General features: G+C 43.3%; 1 protein-coding gene across 2 annotated transcripts in view; it reads left to right on the top strand.

Annotated features, from left to right (window-relative positions):
- Nucleotides 1-1,638: 1,638 nt before the first annotated feature.
- RIPK4 (receptor interacting serine/threonine kinase 4) overlaps nucleotides 1,639-19,817 on the top strand; it is a 28,781-nt gene continuing 10,602 nt past the window's right edge. Inside the window, exons 1-2 of one of the 2 annotated variants that reach the window (XM_077342761.1) lie at nucleotides 1,639-1,925; nucleotides 15,433-15,724. In XM_077342761.1, coding sequence (XP_077198876.1) covers nucleotides 1,744-1,925; nucleotides 15,433-15,724 — 474 coding nt within the window. In that variant the 5' untranslated portion in view covers nucleotides 1,639-1,743. Of the gene's footprint in view, nucleotides 1,926-2,020; nucleotides 2,531-15,432; nucleotides 15,725-19,817 lie in introns of those variants that run through there. The other variant, XM_077342760.1, reaches the window with a different exon arrangement.

Genomic DNA, 19,817 nt, shown 5'->3' with positions numbered 1-19,817 from the left:
TTCTAGTGGCGAGTCCTTTCAGTCCCCAAGTGATTTTTCAGGTACCAGAGACTGTTCTTCCATTGTTAAAGTTGCCATTCAATTCCGAGAACGCTCCTAGCCCTCCCAAGGACCACTTTCCACTGTGGGAGCTGTCCATCTAGTTCCAGAATTCTTATGCCACTTTTAGGAACTGCCCTCCTACTGTGATGGCTGTTTTTCATCCCCAGAAAAAAAAATGGCATTCCTGGAGACAGTCATTCAATTTCAGAGACTGTCATTTCTGTCCCAGAGCATTTTATCTGGGCCTGTGGGCCATCATTATACCCACAACTGTCATTCCAGTCCCAGAACACGTCTGCTCCTCTCATGGACTAATTCTACTGTGGGGACTGCTTTTCCTGTTCCAGAGCACTGATTTCCATCCCAGGGACCACCATTCCACTTGTAGCTGTCATTCTGGTCCCAGAACATGGCCAGGGCCCATAATTCTACTCTGGGGACTTGTCATTCCATGCCCAGAGCAGGTTTCTCAACTCTGTTTGGTATTTTCATTGCAGGTTTTCTGTCCTGTGATATTCTTCAATGGAGCACATGGAAGCCAGCTGGCATTCCTGATTCCCAGGGATCTTCAGGCAGTTAGAGCGGTTTCTCGGTGGAGCAGGCTTCCTCGGGAGGTGGTGGGTTCTCCATCTTTGGAAATTTTTAAACAGAGCCTGGATAGCCATCTGATGGAGAGGATGATTCTGTGAAGGTTGAAGGGGGTGGCAGGTTACAGTAGATGATAGGGTTGTGAGTGTCCTGCACAGTGCAGGGGGTTGGACTAGATGACCCAGGAGGTCCCTTCCAACTCTATGATTCTATATCCCTTTTTACTGAATGGGCATATGTCATTTGTTTAGTAAAATTCCAGAGAAAACAGCCCTTTGCATAATAGGGAACGGGGGAAAAGAAAACATGTAGTCTTGATAGCAGCAACTAAATAAATGTTCTTGTTATAATTTAATAGGTGATGTCAGTGTCATCTGCTCAGAAATGTTCCTGCATTTCTCCCCTCCTGCTTCTGACCAGGTGCGTTCTGCCCACCAAAAGGTGTTGCCGCTGCCACAGTAGACAGGGTTCAGGTGCCACAAGGATCTTGGCTGCAACAAACTACTGTTAAGAGCAGAATCAAACTTCTCTAGGAAAGAAAGGGATTGTGCCACTCTGGCCTCTCCCTTTGCCTGGAAAAGGTGATGATTATTGGAAGAAAGTAAAAGTCCGATCTTCATGGTTTCGTTTCCATGTAAAAATCATAGGAATTCATGAGGATCCATTTGAAATCCTCTAGATGCGACTTCCTAACACAGCCAGAGGGTTCGGAGGTGGTCTGCCCTGGCCTGCACCGCGTCGGGACCCTCGTGCTCCTTGGAGGTGGCGCTTCCGAGCGCTAGCCGGGGCCGAGCCTGCTTCGGTGCCGAGATCAGACGGGATCGGGCCTGCTGGGGCGCCGGGAGAAGGCGCTTCTTGGAAGCAAGCCCGGCTGGCAAGTTGCAACACCGTGCTTTGCAATCCCCTTTCTGACAGGGGAGGCTCGGGTTACACTCGCGCTCCAGCCGAGCGAAGTGAACCCAGGAAGTGATGTAATGGGCTGGCGAATGACTCCACCACACCTTGAGTCACCTGGGCCCAGACAGAGCTGCGACCGCGGCGGGCGGGAGGGGAGGCTTCATCGCTGCGGCGGCTCGGGCAGGCTCGGCGCCCTGCGGGACAGGCAGCGGCCCCATGGAAAAGGAGGGGAGCTCCCCGTGGGCCATGGGGCTGCTGAAAACCTTCGATTCCAGCGAGTTCGCCAGCTGGGAGAAGATTGGCTCCGGGGGCTTCGGGCAGGTTTACAAGGTCCGCCACGTCCACTGGAAAACATGGCTCGCTATCAAGTGCTCGCCCAGCCTGCATGTGGATGAGAAGTAAGTCGCGTCGGGCTGGAGAGAGGCGAGCAAAGGGCAAAGCGTGCTTGGCCCGGCTGTGCTTGCAGCGCTGCCTCTTCGCTGGGAGGGAGAAAACCACGCTGAGCAAAAACGTGGTCGTAACAGGGGAGGGGCTCTTTAAAAAGTCATCTGTCCAGTGAAGCGCAATTCGTTACGCGCAGGGCGGTCGACCTTTGGAGCGGCGCTCTTAATTCCGGGGCGCTGCTCCCCGACGCGGCGCGGGCGGCTCGTAGCCTAACTGCTCGCGGCTGCCGCTCAACCCTTCGGTCAAAGGCACGGTCAGCTGCAGGGGCCGAAGCCGCTGCTGGAAGAGACCCGCTCGCCGGGCAGGGGGCGCTTCGAAGGGGCAGCTGCCGGCGAATTCGTCGCGACTGACTTCGCAGCGGGCGCATCCAGTGTGCTTTGGGAGACTGCAGTGGAAGGCGGCCTCGTTTTAGATGCAGTCACTGGCAGCGGCGTGAAACCCGTAGACCGCCCCCCCCCCTTCGCGCTTGCCCTGTAATCGCCGCCCCCGCGCCGGCATGTCAGGAGAAGGGTCTGCCTCGCCGTGCCGGTGGCGGTCTTTCACCTGAGGGTTTTAAAAGGTATATTGAACGAAAAGCGGACCCAGAGCTCTTTCTTCTGCTTGATTGTCTTTCACATTTTATTTATTTATTTTATATTTATATACCGCCCTCCCCGAAGGCTCAAGGCGGTTTACATGAAACGGGGACTCTGTTGTGCGCTTGTCCGAGAAGGTTAACTGTGTGGCTCAGCTGCAGGAAAGAGATACGGAAAGGTTTGCAGCAACTCTTTTGGATACCATTTGATCTCTTACGAATGATTTCGGCATTATTGAAGCAAAACTCAAGTGCTTTGAAAAGAGCCTCGGTTGCTGGCGCTTCCCACCGTCCCGCCTTCCCGTGGTGCGGTTCCACTGCCTCTGGATGTTGCTTAAGAGCGGAACAACCCCCCCCTTTTTTTTTATACGGTGCTTTTGCAAAGCCAGGCAAATTGTGCTAATGGTGTCTTTGTAAGGCACTCACTTAATAAAGCGAGGCTGCATTTATAAGCAAAATGCGTTGGGACGCTAGAAGCCAGAGGCTTGTCTTTGCGTGCACTTGGGCTTCTTTTACGTCTCCTTCAGGGCTGTGCTTCGGCATTTACGTGGAAAGGACCGGTTGTTCGGCAAAGGGATAGGTGGTGACTTGCAAAAGAACTGGTGGAGGAAAAGGGAGCGGCGGAGAGGCGAGCTGGGAGGGACCTGCCTTGCAGAGGTGGGTGGAAGCCAGCGAATGCTTTCCTTTTTCAAAACTCCTGCCGGATGAACGGTCGTGCTAGTTGCTTATGCTTGCACGAAGGAAATCCCTCTTGATTTTAGAGTGGGTTCCTTCTCGGTAACAAAGGGTCCCAAAGTTTTCTTCGCCACCGATCTCTTCCGTTTATCCAGCCACGCGATTCTGTAGGCTATTCTGCCAGATGGAAACTGGTGGGTGCTTGGACACGCACACAATTAGCAGTTTTGAGTTAGAACACGCATGAAGGTATGAGGCCGGAGGGTAATTTTGCAAACAGCACTAAAAAAATAGATGGCGACTTGTTTCGGGTTCTTTAAAAAATTAAATTCAGACTTCTTCTGGAACTATAATATAGCTGTCTAACTATAAAACTCATTATTTTCACATTTCTTTCCCCCACACAAATGCTAAGCAAAAATTTAATAACCTGTATAAGTTATTTTTCTTTTAATGTATAGTTGCCACTGATAGAACTACCATGAACATAGTTATTTTGGGGCTTGAGCACTTTGTGCAGACAAGTTTTCAAAATGTTATAAAATCATAGCAGAAGTTTATGGGGCCAACTGATCAGAAGACGCCTCAGCAATGGCTAGGCCCTTCAGTATACTAACTCTCTCAAGCAATGCCAGACCTGAATCCTACTAATTCGCATGTCACTTAGTTCTAACTGTAATGTGCTGGAATTTGATTGCAAATATGTTGTTTTGTATTGCATAATGTGATATATGTGACCTAGAACCCCTGGTAGTATATATTTTACTCATAAATATACCTTGTGGTTGCAAAGGTTGCTATTGCAGGTATGGTATCAGAACTGTGGAAATTTTGGAAGTCATCTGTCTCAGATCTTTTATCCAGTGTCAGACTTAAACACTCACCAGTTCCTACAAGTCAAATTACGTTATCCAAACTATGGTGTTACACAAGTTAAAAGAAGGTGTGATATAGGACAGATAAATTAATTCCTGACTATTATATACATAACTTTTCTTCAGATTTATCTTACATATCTTTGTGTGCAAATAAGGTGAAATCATTTTCCTTGCACATGGACTGTCTGCTCTCACACAGTCCCACACATACATACACAACACTGACCAACATTTCTGTACCCCTCCTGAACCTGATTTTAATTCTGCTTCCTCATGGCATGTTAGGGCAGGTTTCTGGGACTGTAACTGTCAAGTTAATGCTTAGGCTGTTCTTTATTTTTCTTCAGGTAGGATGAAAAATGCATTCCTGTTTCTCCTCTTTTTGCATTCCCCCCCCCCATTTTATCCCTTCTTTAAGGAGCTCAAAATAGCAAATGTAGCTATTGCCTTTATTAAATTCTCACAATTATACTGTGAGGTGATACACAGAGAGAGCATAAGTGGTGAAACTTCATGAGGGTGCAGGAATTTTAACTTCGATCACTCCAGTTCTAGTTTTATGTATTTAATATTTAGTTATAATAAATATAACTGAGACTGGAGATGTGTTAAAAACAGTTAAAAGCAATGCAATCAACAATGAAACAAAAATAATTACAAAACTAGCAGTCTTGTGAATGAAACATACAGAGCAGTGGTTTCAGGCAGGGACTGTTCCCCTTTTAGGGTCGGGGCACTCTCACCGCTGCATCAGATAGGAGGAGGCTTAGGATTCCTGGCAATACAATAACAGGAGACAGTCTGTATCAAAGGATTGTATTGTCACATGCTCCTTTCACTGTGACTTAGACAAAGATCTTGACTTCCAGACTCACACTGAAGTACAAAGTAGTGAAATTCCTTTCACCATTTAAAGGAAGCTTGGGCAAACAAGACTTGAATCATGACCCATGAGGTGGTGTTTGTACTTGTTTGCTGGTACAGCCTAGATATACAATAGCTATTTTGTTTCTGAAAATAGCTTGCTGCAGGAAGTAAGGTAATCTCAGATTTGGAAAGAACAATTTGTGATTCAGTAATGAATAAACCATAGCATTAAAAAATCAGTTAAGTGAAGGATTAAAGGCTTCTGGATTTCCGCCTCCCCCCTTTATGTGGAGAAATGGCTAGAGCAACATGCTAAATGAAAATCAGTTGTTTAATGTAGTTAGAGATGCAGTCCATAAATGTTTGCATTTTGAAGGTAGGCTATAATATGCCTTGGTCCCAGCCACACTGCATAGTATTACCAACTGTCTCACTCATAACTGTGTATGGTGATTAAATGTAGCTCTTTAATTATCTTAGAATTATAGAATTGAAAGGGCTCTTCAGGGTCATCTAGTCTAACCCTTTACAAAATGCATGACATTCAAAACTGCCTGCCCCCTAGTGACAATCAGCATTTCCCTGGGCATGCAAGAAAGGGCCACAGTAGCCAAGCTCAGACACAATCCCTCCTGTCCACCCATTTACAATCTGCCTAAGTTCACAGAATCAGCATTTCTTTCAGATGGCTATCTAGCCTCTGCTTAAAAACATTCAAAGAAGGAGAACCCGCCACCTCCTGAGAGCCAGTTTGGTGTAGTGGTTAGGAGTGCGGACTTCTAATCTGGCATGCCGGGTTCGATTCTGCGCTCCCCCACATGCAGCCAGATGCGTGGCCTTGGGTGGCCACGGCACTGACAAAACTGTTCTGACCGAGCAGTGATATCAGGGCTCTCTCAGCCTCACCCACCTCACAGGGTGTCTGTTGTGGGGAGAGGAAAGGGAGGAGAGGAAAGGGAAGGCAACTGCAAGCCGCTTTGAGTGGCTTCAGGTAGGGAAAAGTGGCATATAAGAACCAACTCTTCTTCTTCTTCTTGAAGAAGCCTGTTCCACTGAGAAACCACTCTGTCAGGAACTTCATCCGAATGTTAAGTTGAAAATTCTTTTAAATTAATTTCATCCCCTTGGTTCTGGTCCGACCCTCAGGGACAACAGAATATAGGATGTAGCTAGTATCCAAATCAAAAGAAAAAAGAAGAAAAAGGCTTTACGTTGTTCACTGGCTGCAATACCTTGGGCAGGCCTGTACTGGTTGAAGATGGAGCTTAACCAATTCAGGCTGGCAGCCAGGGATATCATACTAGCTCAATTTGACATGTCATCTTGTGCCCTCTTGGCTGGGAGCAGTTCCCAGCATACCAAGCCCTGCCTTAGTTAGGCGTGTGTTGGCTTTTCCTAATAAACTGTACCCATTGAAGCTCCAGAGGTCAAAACAGGCAACCCTGAAGCAGGAAGTGTTGTTCAGGTGTTGTTCTTTTAAAAAATATTTGAAGTGCAAATAAAAGAATGGAATGTAAGCAGGATTTTCTCTTTTAAGCCCATTGTATGGTTATGATTGGGAGGCAAGAATAGTGACCGTATGGCTTCTCTGTGTTTGTATTAATTATAAAAATTTTATCAAGAAATAACTGTGGTCATACAACTGGATTGAATTATATGGCTGGTATTCCAATCCAAGTGAGATCTTGCATACTATTTGTTTAGTACTTGAGAATAGTCACATTCAAATTTGGGCTTTTCATTTAATGTGGCTTGATTTATGTGGGTGGGAGTTGCATGCAAAGATTCCATTCCTGGTTTTGAGGCCTTTGTTATCTTTATAAAGGTCTGTGGAGTTGGGGGGGAGGTTCTGTCAAAGAATGGAGAACTCTCTCCCACAGTCTCCCACACTAGTTCCAGCATGTTGACATCCTGACTGTGTTTTGTGGGGGAGGGTGAACTGGGTGTTCCTCGCTCCCATTACCTGGAAATAACCATAGGAGACTGAAGGAAGCATATTATTTTCCAATATATTATTGCTTTCACTTCTGTCACTCAGAGCTCTCCAAGGGTCTCTGGCTAATTTCTCTCAATTCATAGAATCATAGAGTTGGAAGGGATCTCCAGGGTAATCTAGTCCAACCCCCTGCACAGTGCAGGACACTCACAACTACAATTTGTAGTTGTGTCTCATATCTGCTTATCCCTTGCATCTTTTTCACACTCTTCTTAGAGGACCACCTTTTCTTTAAATCGCTATAAGCTCTTACATTGCCTAAATTTCTGTAAAAAGTATGCTGCTTTTGGCTGCTGTCATCTTCTGTTTTGTCCTTCTCTCGAACTATACAATTGCTGCTTCTTTTTTTGATTATGCTACTGTAAAGTCCCCCCCCCCAACTATTTATGGTGCTGTATATGTAATGTAAAGAAGTTTTTTACAACTGCCACAGTCCTCTGTGACTAAAATGGCTTCCAGTGTAAGCTATATCTCAAATGTGAAACCTTAAAGCAATTGTTTGATTATTGTTACTAATTCACCTAGGTTATGTGCATATTAAAGAATTGCAATTATGTTGAGTCAGCAAGAGAAATAGTGGAAAAGTGACTTATGATGTTTATGGACCAATCCGCTAAACAGTATTGAAGCTCATCTACAGGCTTGTATACTTTTTGAACTTGTAATGTATCCCTGTTAAATGCAATTAAGTTACAGTAAATAGAAATAAGCATTCACAAAGCAGAAATGATTTAATTTTACTTTCCCCATTTGTAATTATTCTGGCATTCCTCAGACCTCTGAACAAAGAATTATTCCTGTCCATACTGTGGGATGAGTTCAAGTCAGTATCTTCACATCACAGTGTAAATATTTGTTTTTTTAATTATGTTTATTTCTGTGGGCCACTCATGTTTCACAAGAATAATAACAAGTCCTGCATTTAAAAAGCCCCACCTAATTTTTGAAAAGCTTGGCAGGTGCCTTAGAAATACTGGTGGGCACCATGGTTCTCAAGAGCTACTTGTAGGGGGACCCTGACTTAGAAAGTGCAAAATTTGGTTTATTTTCTTCTACTGAGCCATAGTCAATAGCAAGGGCAACAAACTTGTTCTGTGTTTTGGTTTTATGTTTATGTTTTCAGACACTCAATCCTGGTTTAGAGATAATCACCATGGTAGTGTATCTCCAAAGCTACAGAAGCAACACATATCAATTTGTAGATGTTTTCATTAAGAGATTTAAAACTCTTAGCCATAGTGTGTTATGGTCATAGTAATGCTAATACTGTCAAACTGATCTGTGAATATAAATATTTTTGATTGTCATTGTAAACTGCCTTGAATGTTTGAGGGATGTTGTCTAGAAATTGGCAACCTCTGCAGGGCTCACTCATTTAACATAGTTTATCAAATAGCCACTAGGGAAGGGTGGAGATCATGAGATACTTAGAATGATTTGACTAACTCTTTGGGTCCCAAAGAGAACCTCAGTCTTCCCTGAAAGAATGCTGTGGCTGCAGTATGAGTATCACTTCATTGTATTTCTGTATATACATGAAATTGAAGCTCTTTGTGCTAGATGCAGCTAGGAATACAAAAAAGACCGGGTGTGCAGCCAAGAATACTTTTCCTTTGCTTCCAAGGGGGTATTGATGACAAAATCCATTCAACCTCTAGAAACCTAATCTTTCAGACAATTTGATCTGCCATTTTGAGAGCCGGCATTCTTGTTTCTGATGATACCATTGAGCTTGTTCTGGCTAAGTAATATATGAGTAAGATATTGATAGATGGCAGCTGGGAACATATTGATGAAATGACAGAATGGCTTCCATTTAACAGGAAGGCAGCAAAGTAATAGTTGAATCTAAATAGGGTGTAAACAGATGCAATAGTTCTTCAGAAGCAAGGCCTATTCAGAAGCTACTGCAAATACTGAAGAAGCTCACTCTGCAAGTTGGTCTTAGAAACCAGCTGCAGGTAGCATTGATTGGTTGAAGCCAGTTATATTGCATACCCTTCACCTGCCTACAGTCCCCAGATCAGTGTTGCAAAGGGACCAGGAATTTCTTATAGTTATAGCAAATCTTTGGTTCCCTATCAAATGCAGTCATGTTTATTGCAACCAGTGCAAGGATGTAGAAAAGGGAAATCCTATTCTATTTTGCATTCTGTATAAATTGAACAAATAGTAAAGAACTGTGTTGTTTACGTGCTGTACAGAAGTGTCATGTCAGTTGTAAAACCAGGAAGAAATCAGACTTGCATCACAGGTGAATAACTTGAAACGCTGTTCGTTATCTGCAGAGACCATAAAGATGTCTAAAGTGTATTGCAAAGCTTATTACCATAGGGAGATACCGAAGCTGGCCTAATGAAAATGGATGAGACTAGAAAAAGAAATTCTTGGATTATAAATATGGAAGACAACTTAAACAATAGCTGTCCTTTGTTGGGAACCAAAGAAATTAAGCTGTCTTGTATGCTCTCTGTTCAAAATGTGTACGCAGTTCTTTTAAAAATCTGAAAATATTTTTCTACTTGAAAGAAGAAGTGAGGGAACTTTTAAAATCCCTTTTAGAATAATGGTCTTTTTTTCTGAGGATTTGGCCTTATCATGTTTTTGTCCCTGTGTGTTCATCATTCCTTGTTCTACCAGAATTCTCTGCCCACCAAGAAGGAACTTCCTGATTTTTCTTCCCACTTTTGTTTCTGGTTTTTATCTGTTCCACCCATATATTTTCCACCAGGATTTCTGATAGTGTGGGAAAGCCAAGCAGTTACCTTGCCTCCTCCCCCTTAAGGTCAAGTGCAGAAAACCTGCTTTGAAAGGTAATAATTACATGACACTTAAGGCCAACCACACCATTTTCTCATGGTGAAGTTATCACACATAGAAACATTCTTTTGTGTATTTTGTCTTAAAATTAGATTGCAAATAGCTATATCCTGTAAAACCTTAATGTGATTTGAACTACGATATGCCAACCTGCAGCCTTATTACTTTTTGTGGTATTCATAAGATCACCTTGTGGAACAAAGTATTATAAAGAATTCAGAGGTGTCATAGATATGCTGATCAGCTTGTCTTTAAGAGCTTTTTGGACAAGATGTTTCCAGTAGTGGTAACATTTAAAACACCGGAGCATTTTATTGACAAGCAAGCCTCCTTATTCAATAAGTTAAAAGCACAGTGTGAATATTTGGGATTATTTAATGTCTCAAATGTGGACAAGATTGCTCTCAAGAATGGGCTGTTAAGTGGCTGAAAGAAGTTAAAGAATACACAGTTGCTGTATTGTGCATACCTCTTCTTGTCCATACTTGCCTGTGTGGCTCTTAATTGCTTCCTGTAACATCTGGTACAAAAATCACCATACAAACAGCTTCTATTGAGCAAGGTTTAAAAACATAAATGCTAGTGAGAGTGAGTTTAGTTTTTGCCTTGCATGGCTCCTCTTATCTTTAAGAGTGCCATGGGTGGCAGAAATTCAGCAGGTAAGTGTTGTCTTGTCGTGACAATATCGGAGATGCGATGCTTTTCCTGTTAAATGTCTGCATAATTTGTCATTGTGAAGGACATAGCAAAACAAATAGTGACCTTTACTGTGGAAAGGGTTTTGGAGAGAAGGCTGTCTTCTTGAAAGGCACTGTTGAGCCTTCCAACTGGGAATGGGCTAATCTCCTCCTGTAGCTAGTTCTCAGAATAAATGCACAAATTAGTTTTTACTGACTTCTGCTGGATCTTTATCTTCCTTTTTGAAAACACCAATGAAGCATTTAACTGGCTTGTCTCAGGATGCAGATGCTAGAAACACGCAGTTTTAAAGTAGTATTGCTTGCCTAGCCAGTTTTTATAATTGTAATCTGCACAATCCTTTGGGCATTACAGTAAAAGTTGATAAACACAAATTTACAGATAGATTCAGGTGTATAGTCAGGTTGGTCTGAAGCAGTGGTTCTCAACCTGGGGGTCGGGGTCCTTTGGGGGTTGAATGACCCCTTCACAGGGGTCTTGGCAGGGCCAGGAGCTTGGCAGGGTGTGTGTGTACTGACACTGTTACCGCTCCTCCTGCTGATAGCCACTCCAGCAGTTCCTGCAGCACAGCACAGTCTCCTGCCAGGCGCTCCAGGTGGCCGCACAGCTTGGCGGACAAGAGGCAGAACTGAACTGAGAAACCCTAGAAAAAAACAATTGATATACAATCATGAACAATGGATCTTCATGCCATTGGTCAGTTTCAGTTTAATTTTTGTGAAAGAACACTTGCATAATTTTATAGTTGGGGGTCACCACAACATGAGGAACTGTATTAAAGGCTTGCGGCATTAGGAAGGTTGAGAACCACAGGTCTGAAGCAACAGAACAGAATTTGAATCCAGCAGAACCTTTAAGATCAGCAAAGTTTAATTCTGGGTACAAGCTGTCCTGTGAATGTACACTTAGTCAGATAAATTTAGGGAGTCAAAGACTACTTAATCAGGCTTTCTCAACCAGGGTTTCTTGATGGCTCTGGAAGGGTTTCCCAAATGTGTGGGAGTTAATTAATTTGTAGGTATATATTTTAAAATTGGTTAAACATTGTTGTGCGATATGACCATACGTTGTCATGTTGACCTGCCCCTCCCTGAAATGGCCAATTATGGGCCTGGAGGGGGTAGGAAGGGGACGGGCCCCTTCATATAAACAGGGGTGTGTACACAGCTATGCTTCTCTATCATTTTCTGCACAACCATGCCACTTCTAGGGTTTCTCAAACCCTAAAGACTGTTTCAGGGGTTTTTCAACAGTAAAAAAATTGAGGAAGGCTGACTTTAGAAGAACAGTTGGTTCTTGCATGCTGCTTTTTTCTACCAGAAAGAGTCTCAAAGCTGCTTAGAACTGCCTTCCCTTTCCACTGTCCACAACAGACACCCTGTGAGGTAGGTGAGGCTGAGGGAGCCCAAGATGATACCAAGAGAACATGCAGTTCCGCTTACAATATTCCTCTTAACTTGGCAAACATTCTAGAAATATTCAAGATAGGTGGTATCTTGGTGATTTTAGATCAAATCAAGCCTGAACTCTTCCCAGAAGCTAAATGACTATCCTGAAGCTATTGTACTTTGCTCACATTATAAGAAGACTACTGGAAAAGATAATAATGCTAGGAAACGTTGAAGGCAGGGGAAAAAGAAAGACCCAATATAAGATGAATTGATTCATTAAGGAATGCCACAGTCTTGGGAGAGCTGCAGCTGGTTGTTGGTGGTAGCTGGTGCTGTCAGTGGGTGGATCTGTGGTGGTTTGGGGGATGAGAGCGAGAACAAATGCTTGAGCAGGTCACTGCTTCATCCCAGCCTCAGGCAGGCATCAAAATTCCCTGAAGGAAGGAGCAGGAAAAAGAGGAGGGGGAGATCTCCAGATGCTTCAAGACTGGCTGGGTATGGTGCCCCATAGGGGGGAGCCTGTTGTGGAGAGAGAGAGCTACTGCAGTCCAATTGTGTGGAGATGTGAAGCTTCCTAGGAAGCAGCATGGGGAGGGGATGCTGTTAGGTGGAAAAACAAAAAAAGGTTGCAAGAATTAGCTTCTCACTTACACTCCAGGGAAGGGATATATATGCCCAGATATCCCCTCTGTCATGACATTTTCACATAGATCAATCACAAGAATATGATTTTGCAACTTTTTTTGTTTTAAGATAATGATTGATTGTTCTCACTAATTTTACCTCACTGTTCAGACAATCATACCTTTGTGCACCTCAAGCTAGTTGGAGCTTGATGAATTATGCTTGCTTAGGGGGAAGAGTTGATGGTTCTGTTCATTACCTGGCACTCCCTTCTCCTAGTAAACCTTGGTATTTTCTTTAAATGTAATTACCCATCTCAAAGAGTATTTGCTCTAGGGAAGACCAACAATATTGGTGGAAACAAGAAGGCCTTCCTATCTGAACATACATGGAGCTGCTTTATACCAACGTCAGACTTTCAGTCTCCCAAGGTTGGTACTGTCTACTCAGATTGGCAGAAGCTTTTCAAGGCCTCAGGTCCCTCTCGACTGTCTCAGGGTCTTTCTCATCAACATGTCCTTGTCACTGGAGATGCCAGGTACTGAATTTGAGACCTTCTGAATGCATATAGCCATATCCCTCATCACTTACCACACCAACATTGAAGAACTGCTGTTGTTTGATCAGAATTTATTCAGAGAATGGACTCCAGGGCTTACAGAGGTTTGGCTCTCATTTGTTCTCCCTTGGTGTGATTCATCAGCCCTGATTGTCAGAAGGCTTGTCAAGTTAATGGCTGCAGGTTTGATTCATTGTAACCTCTCCTGCCAATGGTAAGGGGAGGGGGATTTTGGCAGTTTACCCTACACTTAGCCTTCCTGTCCTTTGGGTGCAATGTTATCAGGGGCTAAATGTGTTTTGGTGGGAAGTTCCTTTCTGATAGTTGAGCCCTGCTGATAGTACTCTAGAGTCAATCCTGTGGTTGTAATTTGAATGTTACTTTCCCATCATACTTCGATACTTCTTGAGTCCCTTTCCTAGGCCAATAATTTAAAAAATACATTCCTTGGAGCTGTACCTACTTAACACTTATTCTCTTGTTAGCTGAGTACTACACTGATTTACAAATGCTGGATCTTTCTTGTCCTTCTTTACTACTTTACCACCTGATTTTCTTGGAGAAGAACATCTCATGACTTCATTAGTGTATGCTGAGTAGATATTTTAAAAATGCATTGAAGCTCGAAGTACAGTTATCAGCTCCTGGTTGGGAAATACATTGAGATTTTGAAGGTGGAGCCTGAGGAAGTGGGATTTGGGACATAATACCATAGAGTCCACCTTCCAGAGTGGCCATTTTGGCCTGGTGAACTAATCACTGTTGCCTGGAGATCATTTATAATACCTGGAAGTCTCCAGCTACCATCTGGAGGTTGACAACTCTAGCCTGTAGTATACCTAGCTCTCCCTTCCTCCATATAGGCTGGTTAATCATCAGGCATGCTCACTACTACACTTAAAAACCTTAGTTTGTTTAAAGTAAATAGAATATTTTTGTGCATCAAATTCTAATCTATATGCTGAGACATATCTTGAATATTAGCTAATAACTCTGGGAATTCTGTGCATGCAATTTGCATATGAAACATTTGTTATGGATTTCAGGAGAGTTGAATCCAGCAGCTTAATCTTTGTCTTTGCTAGTTTTGTGTAAGCTACACTCACCAGCTTAAGTGTAAACCTGTGAGCTGGGGGATAATCAAGCAGGCACCAGCAGAAAGGGTTTAAAAGAGGATAACTTCATGTTGTAGTCAGTAGGAGAGTGCACAGCGACCTGGTTTGTTCCTGTCGCTCCCAGTCATGAGGAGACAAGTAACTGATTCCAGAAAATAATTTGTTCACCTCATTTTTTTATCATAGCATACACAAAAATTTCAACACCACATCATATATTTTGTGTTTGTTACAAGAAGTTGCACTGTAATAGCTATAAATAATTTATGACATTAGGTGTGAAGTAATACTTCAGAGGTTTTCTTATGCAAGGACCATGTAATCTTTTACTGAATGGTTTTGACTTAATGTTGTTGTATTTATAATCAATTGCATCAGGAATTACTGTTTTCCATCTTTACTGACTTAAGGGCTACTTCAAGACAAGGCAAATTAAAGGAACTCCTTTGGGATAAAAATAAGAGTGTATCCCATATTATTGCCAAATATGCAAGACTACCAATTAAATGTAGAAGTGCTTGGCTAAATATGTATATTTATAAGGGTTAGGATGGATTTATTGAATACATGAAGTATTTTGGAACTTTTAATCAATCTTACATACTGTTTTACTGTTTTGTATTTTGTACTGGTCGTTGACCGAAATAAATAAATGTATTTAGACATAATGTTGTTAGCAAAATGGTATGGATTTTATAGGAACTTAAAACTTCATCTATGTGAACAGAGTAGGTCCTGTTCATAAATAATAAATCTCCTACCTGTTGTCACCCTCAAAGAGCTGCCTCCCATATGATTAAGTTACCAAGTAGCTTGTAACTTAGTAGCACTGCAAGTTTTAACTGAGTGGTGGCGTAGTAAATCTGCCCTCCCCAATAGTGTCAAGTAGGTTACCAATCTCATGATGATAAATATTTATTTATTTATTATAAATATTGTTTGATTCATTAAACAAGCATGACTTGCCCTTGCCTTTAAGGTCCTCCCCCCCCCCCAAAAAAAATTCTCTGTGCCTTAGAGAGAAGGTATATTTTGTATAATTAGAACTCACTTTCTAGGGCCGGAAGAGAGGACAAGTCAATATTGCCCCTCACTCAATAACTAGTCTTGTGTTAATTAACATTAAATATTGATATAGTGGGAGTAACTATGTGGAATTTATATATTGCATTTTGGTTAAATCATGCCAGCATGAACAAATGGGTGGAACACGATTAATAGTTGTGAACTAAATTAGTCTCTTTTTTTGCACTTTTTATCTAGGGAACGTATGGAACTGTTGGAAGAAGCGAAGAAAATGGAAATGGCAAAATTTCGCTACATCCTTCCAGTTTATGGTATCTGTAAAGAGCCAGTGGGCTTGGTCATGGAATATATGGAGACAGGGTCACTGGAAAAACTCCTGGCCTCAGAGCCACTGCCTTGGAAACTTCGCTTCCGAATCATCCATGAGACAGCTGTGGGCATGAACTTCCTTCACTGTATGTCCCCACCCCTGCTGCATCTGGACCTCAAGCCTGCAAACATATTGCTTGATGCCCATTATCATGTTAAGGTTAGTTTCTGGGACCGGGATGTTTGCCATATTAAGGTGACAATTTGAGTATAATGGAATTTTAACTTGGAGATTTAAATTAAATTCTTGCATATCATGTATCGCATACAAATTGGTCATCAGTTTAATATTTGACTATTGCCTTGAGAGGTTATACAACAGTCAAAGAACAACTGTATCATTGTCATCATCATCATCTTTAACAGCAGGTCGCTGTTAAATAAGAGCCTCTTGTGGCGCAGAGTGGTAAGGCAGCCACCTGAAAGCTTTGCTCATGAGGTTGGGAGTTCAATCCCAGCAGCCGGCTCAAGGTTGACTCAGCCTTCCATCCTTCCGAGGTCGGTAAAATGAGTACCCAGCTTGCTGCTGGGGGGTAAACGGTAATGACTGGGGAAGGCACTGGCAAACCATCCCGTATTGAGTCTGCCATGAAAACGCTAGAGGGCGTCACCCCAAGGGTCAGACATGACTCGGTGCTTGCACAGGGGCTACCTTTACCTTTACCTTTAAGGCCTAAGTGGGCAGAGAGTGGGCAGACCCTCACCAAGACAGACAAGAGTTCTACCCAGTCAGGTTAGGGCCCAATTGGAAGGTGATTGGGCCCTCACCCAAGCCCATCTGCAGCCTCCAGGGAAGCTGCCCAATGGTGGAGTAGAGAAGGAGGCTGCGGGCGGGGGGGGGGGAGTGGGGGAAGGAGGCCTTCCCCTGGGCCTAGAAGCACACTCACAGCCGGGGGGAAGGGGGGGGGAAGGAGGCCACAGCGGGGGGGGGGGGCTTTCAAAGCCCGTTCTATTGAACAGGCTTTGAATCTAGTCTATAATAAAACGTGCAGGGAACCAGCTTGATAAAGTGTTTAGGAGTGTGGACTCCTAATCTGGCGAGGTGGGTTTGATTCCCTACTCCCCCACATGCAGCCTGCTGGGTGACCTTGGACTCTCCACAGCACTGATAAAGCTGTTCTGACTGAGCAGTGATATCAGGGCTCTCTCAGCCTCACCTACCTCATAGGGTGTCTGTTATGGAGAGAGGAAAGTGAAGGTGATTGTAATCCACTTTGAGACTCCTTCAGGTAGAGAAAAGCGGCATATAAGAACCAACTCTTCTTCCAACAACATGCTGGCCCTCAGGAGAAGGGCCATTTAGAGGGGCTTGCGTGTCATCAGGAAGCATTGGGGGTGCCTCTGATTGGCCCTCACTGGGAGAGCACTCCACCACTGAGAGCTAATTAGAGGCTCTTCCCTGTCCCTCTTTGCCATAGCTGGCATGCCTCCACGCCACCGCTAATCAGGGTCTGTGCTCCTTCCTGGCCTCCCAGCCTCTGTGCAGGACCAGGAGCAGCACTGGCCTCTGCCATGCCCTTGGCCCTCCTGGCTTCTGGGCCAGCCAGTGGAATGCCGGGCACAAGCTCTACCCCAGTCCTGCCATGCTTGCTTCCTTCCTTGACTTGGGCAGGCAGCCTGGGCAAGTGCTCCACCCCAACCCTGCTGTGCTCATTGCCCTTCTGGACTCTTGAGCCAGATGGCAGAAAACGGCCGCACACACTGACCTAGCCCCGCCACGTGTGCTGGCCTCCTGCACTTGAGCAGGTGACAGGAAGCTGTGCATACTCCAACCCCACCTCATGCTTTGTCCTCCTGCACTTGGGTAGGCGGCAGGAAGCCAGATGAGCTCTGCCCATGCCCCACTGTGTGTGCTGACCTTCAGACAAGGGAGCAGGAGACCACTGTGATCCCCACCCCCCTAAGCTTCCTGGATGTCAGGAGAGCTGGGGGAGGGGTGCAGCCCCCCCTTTTAAAACTGAATTACTTACTATTCTTTTTTTTTTTATAATAATTTTGTTTATTATTATGTAAAGCATTTACAGAGAAGTTGTAAAGAAAAAGCGACCAGTTGATATGGTTTGCCATCTCTTTTAACATAGATATTTAGTTCCCATCACATATTATTCCTAATCTAGAAGTTTTTACCATTTTTCTTAGCAAAGTGATTGTTAATACATATGAGAGTATGATCTGTTATAGGAATACATTCTGTTATTATCTTAAATGATATTAGGTCAGTCTCCTTCATAAATTGGCCCTGACCCAAGGATTACTACTGTCGTCTTGTTAATGCCTATAAAATATGGTTTGTCATCCTCTTTTAGCATACATATTAACATACATATTCAATTCCCATCGCATATTAATCCTGATCTAGGAGTTATTACCATCTTTCTTAACAAAGTAGTTGTTGATACATAGGAGGGGTATAATCTATTATAAGGATATATTCTATTATTGTCTTAAATGATATAAAGTCAGTTCCCTTCATATATTGGACCTGTCCTAAAGGTTACTGCTGCTATTTTTCCCACAGGAAGCCAGGAGAGTACTCCATTGTTCAGCTCATCTTTCAGGTGGTCGCAGAAAATGAAATTGTGTTTTTTTCCATAGTAGAGTATTTCTGATTGTCCTTCTGTCAGGGCCAAAGAAATCTCTTACTTGATTCTTGCTTGTAATCGCCTTTGAGGGGGCTCTGAATCCTTTGTCGCACAGAAATATCTCCTGATAGCTTCCTAGTTGCTGTCGCTTTTGAATAGACTCTTTTTATTTTGCTGATCCAAGTCATTTCCTGCTCTGAATAGACTTCCAGGTTTTCGGTACTTTCCTTCCTTGAATCTGTTTTCCCAGGTTCTTTAAAGGTACTTTGGGTTTTTACATCTCTGGCACTCTCTCCCTCCAGTTGATTGACTTCCAGACATTGAAGTTTCACTTGATTTACTGTTAGCTGAGCTACGTCATCAGCTGGTCTCTCCGGACCTTGGGCTCCATCCAAAAGCTCCCCCTTAGTCCCACGAATTTCCTTTTCCAGCTTGTTGACTGCTTTCAGTATCTCTGAGTTTCCTTTGCATAACAAATGGAAAAGCTGTGCCTTAGTTAATTCTTCCATAGTTCTAGGCAGTCACAAACTATAAACAGAAAGTCTCGTGAGGTCTCGCGGGAGCACGAGCGATCCCAAATTATCAGTTTGTCGATCTCCGTATCAAGTCAAATTCCCCCACTGAACTTTCACCAATAAATCTTCAAAGCACTCTCTTTGTTTGGTTAATGGGTATAATTAGCTGGGAGTCTCTCACTCGGGAAAGAAGGAATTCGCTTGTGAATTGGTTGAGGGGGGGGAGGGAAGAGCTTGTGGGAGAAGAGAGAGAAAAGCCAGAAAGCTTTCAATTCTTACTGTTGCAGATTCCATCTTCTGTCAGCTTCTGCTCCTGTCGATCTGGTAAATGATGGTCTGGGAAGAATGTAAGGTCAGCTGGTCGTTTCAAGCTTGTAAAGTTGTTTGCGACAAAGACGCCATCATGACCTTGAGCACAAGCCGCTATTAATCCAGGGAGGTCGGTCTTCCTATCTCCCCACGGATCTGTAGGACCCTCAGGATGCCGTTCCCGGTTCCTGGGGCGACCGGTGAGCAGATTTGCGTATCTGCTCAGGTCAGCCAGGTGCAGAAGCTCCTGACCCTCGGCATGGCTTAAGAGCTGAACAGAAGTCCAGCTTTTTTTATGGCGCCATCTTCAGTTCTCCAATTACTTACTATTCTGTACTATAAAATAGTGATTTAAAAAACCCCCAAAGCATCAACCTAAGATAAAGATGGAAATAAGTGACAAGTTATATTCAACGTTATGGGTCAATATATGGAATATTTCCCTTGTAGGAAGATTGCAGCTTTTCCTCTCTCCACCCCTCAAAAGAAGTTCATGTTTGTCAACAGTCTGGTGTGGAATTGAATGTGTTTGTGAGGAGCATTGTGCATTCACAAACTATTAAATGTATCTTAAGAAAAGATTAAAGTAAAAAACGTTTGTTCTGTTCTAGTTGCTGGGACAAAACCATATAAATAGATGCTGGCTATTGGCAACAGTTCATCATATGCATATTTTATGTTTTGTGGATAAAAGAAATTAAGATGGAATATGACACAAATAGAAAGAAGAAAATAAATGAAAGAACAACAAGGAGAGAAACATAAGTTATTGGCAACTTCTGACAAAAATATTTTGATTTTTATTAAATACAACTGAGGATGTATTTAATAAACAAATACCAGCATG

Source organism: Paroedura picta, chromosome 6, assembly GCF_049243985.1.
Source record: "Paroedura picta isolate Pp20150507F chromosome 6, Ppicta_v3.0, whole genome shotgun sequence".
NCBI lineage: Eukaryota > Metazoa > Chordata > Lepidosauria > Squamata > Gekkonidae > Paroedura > Paroedura picta.
Note: the sequence above shows the minus strand (reverse complement) of the source record. Positions and strands in the feature narration are given on the sequence as shown.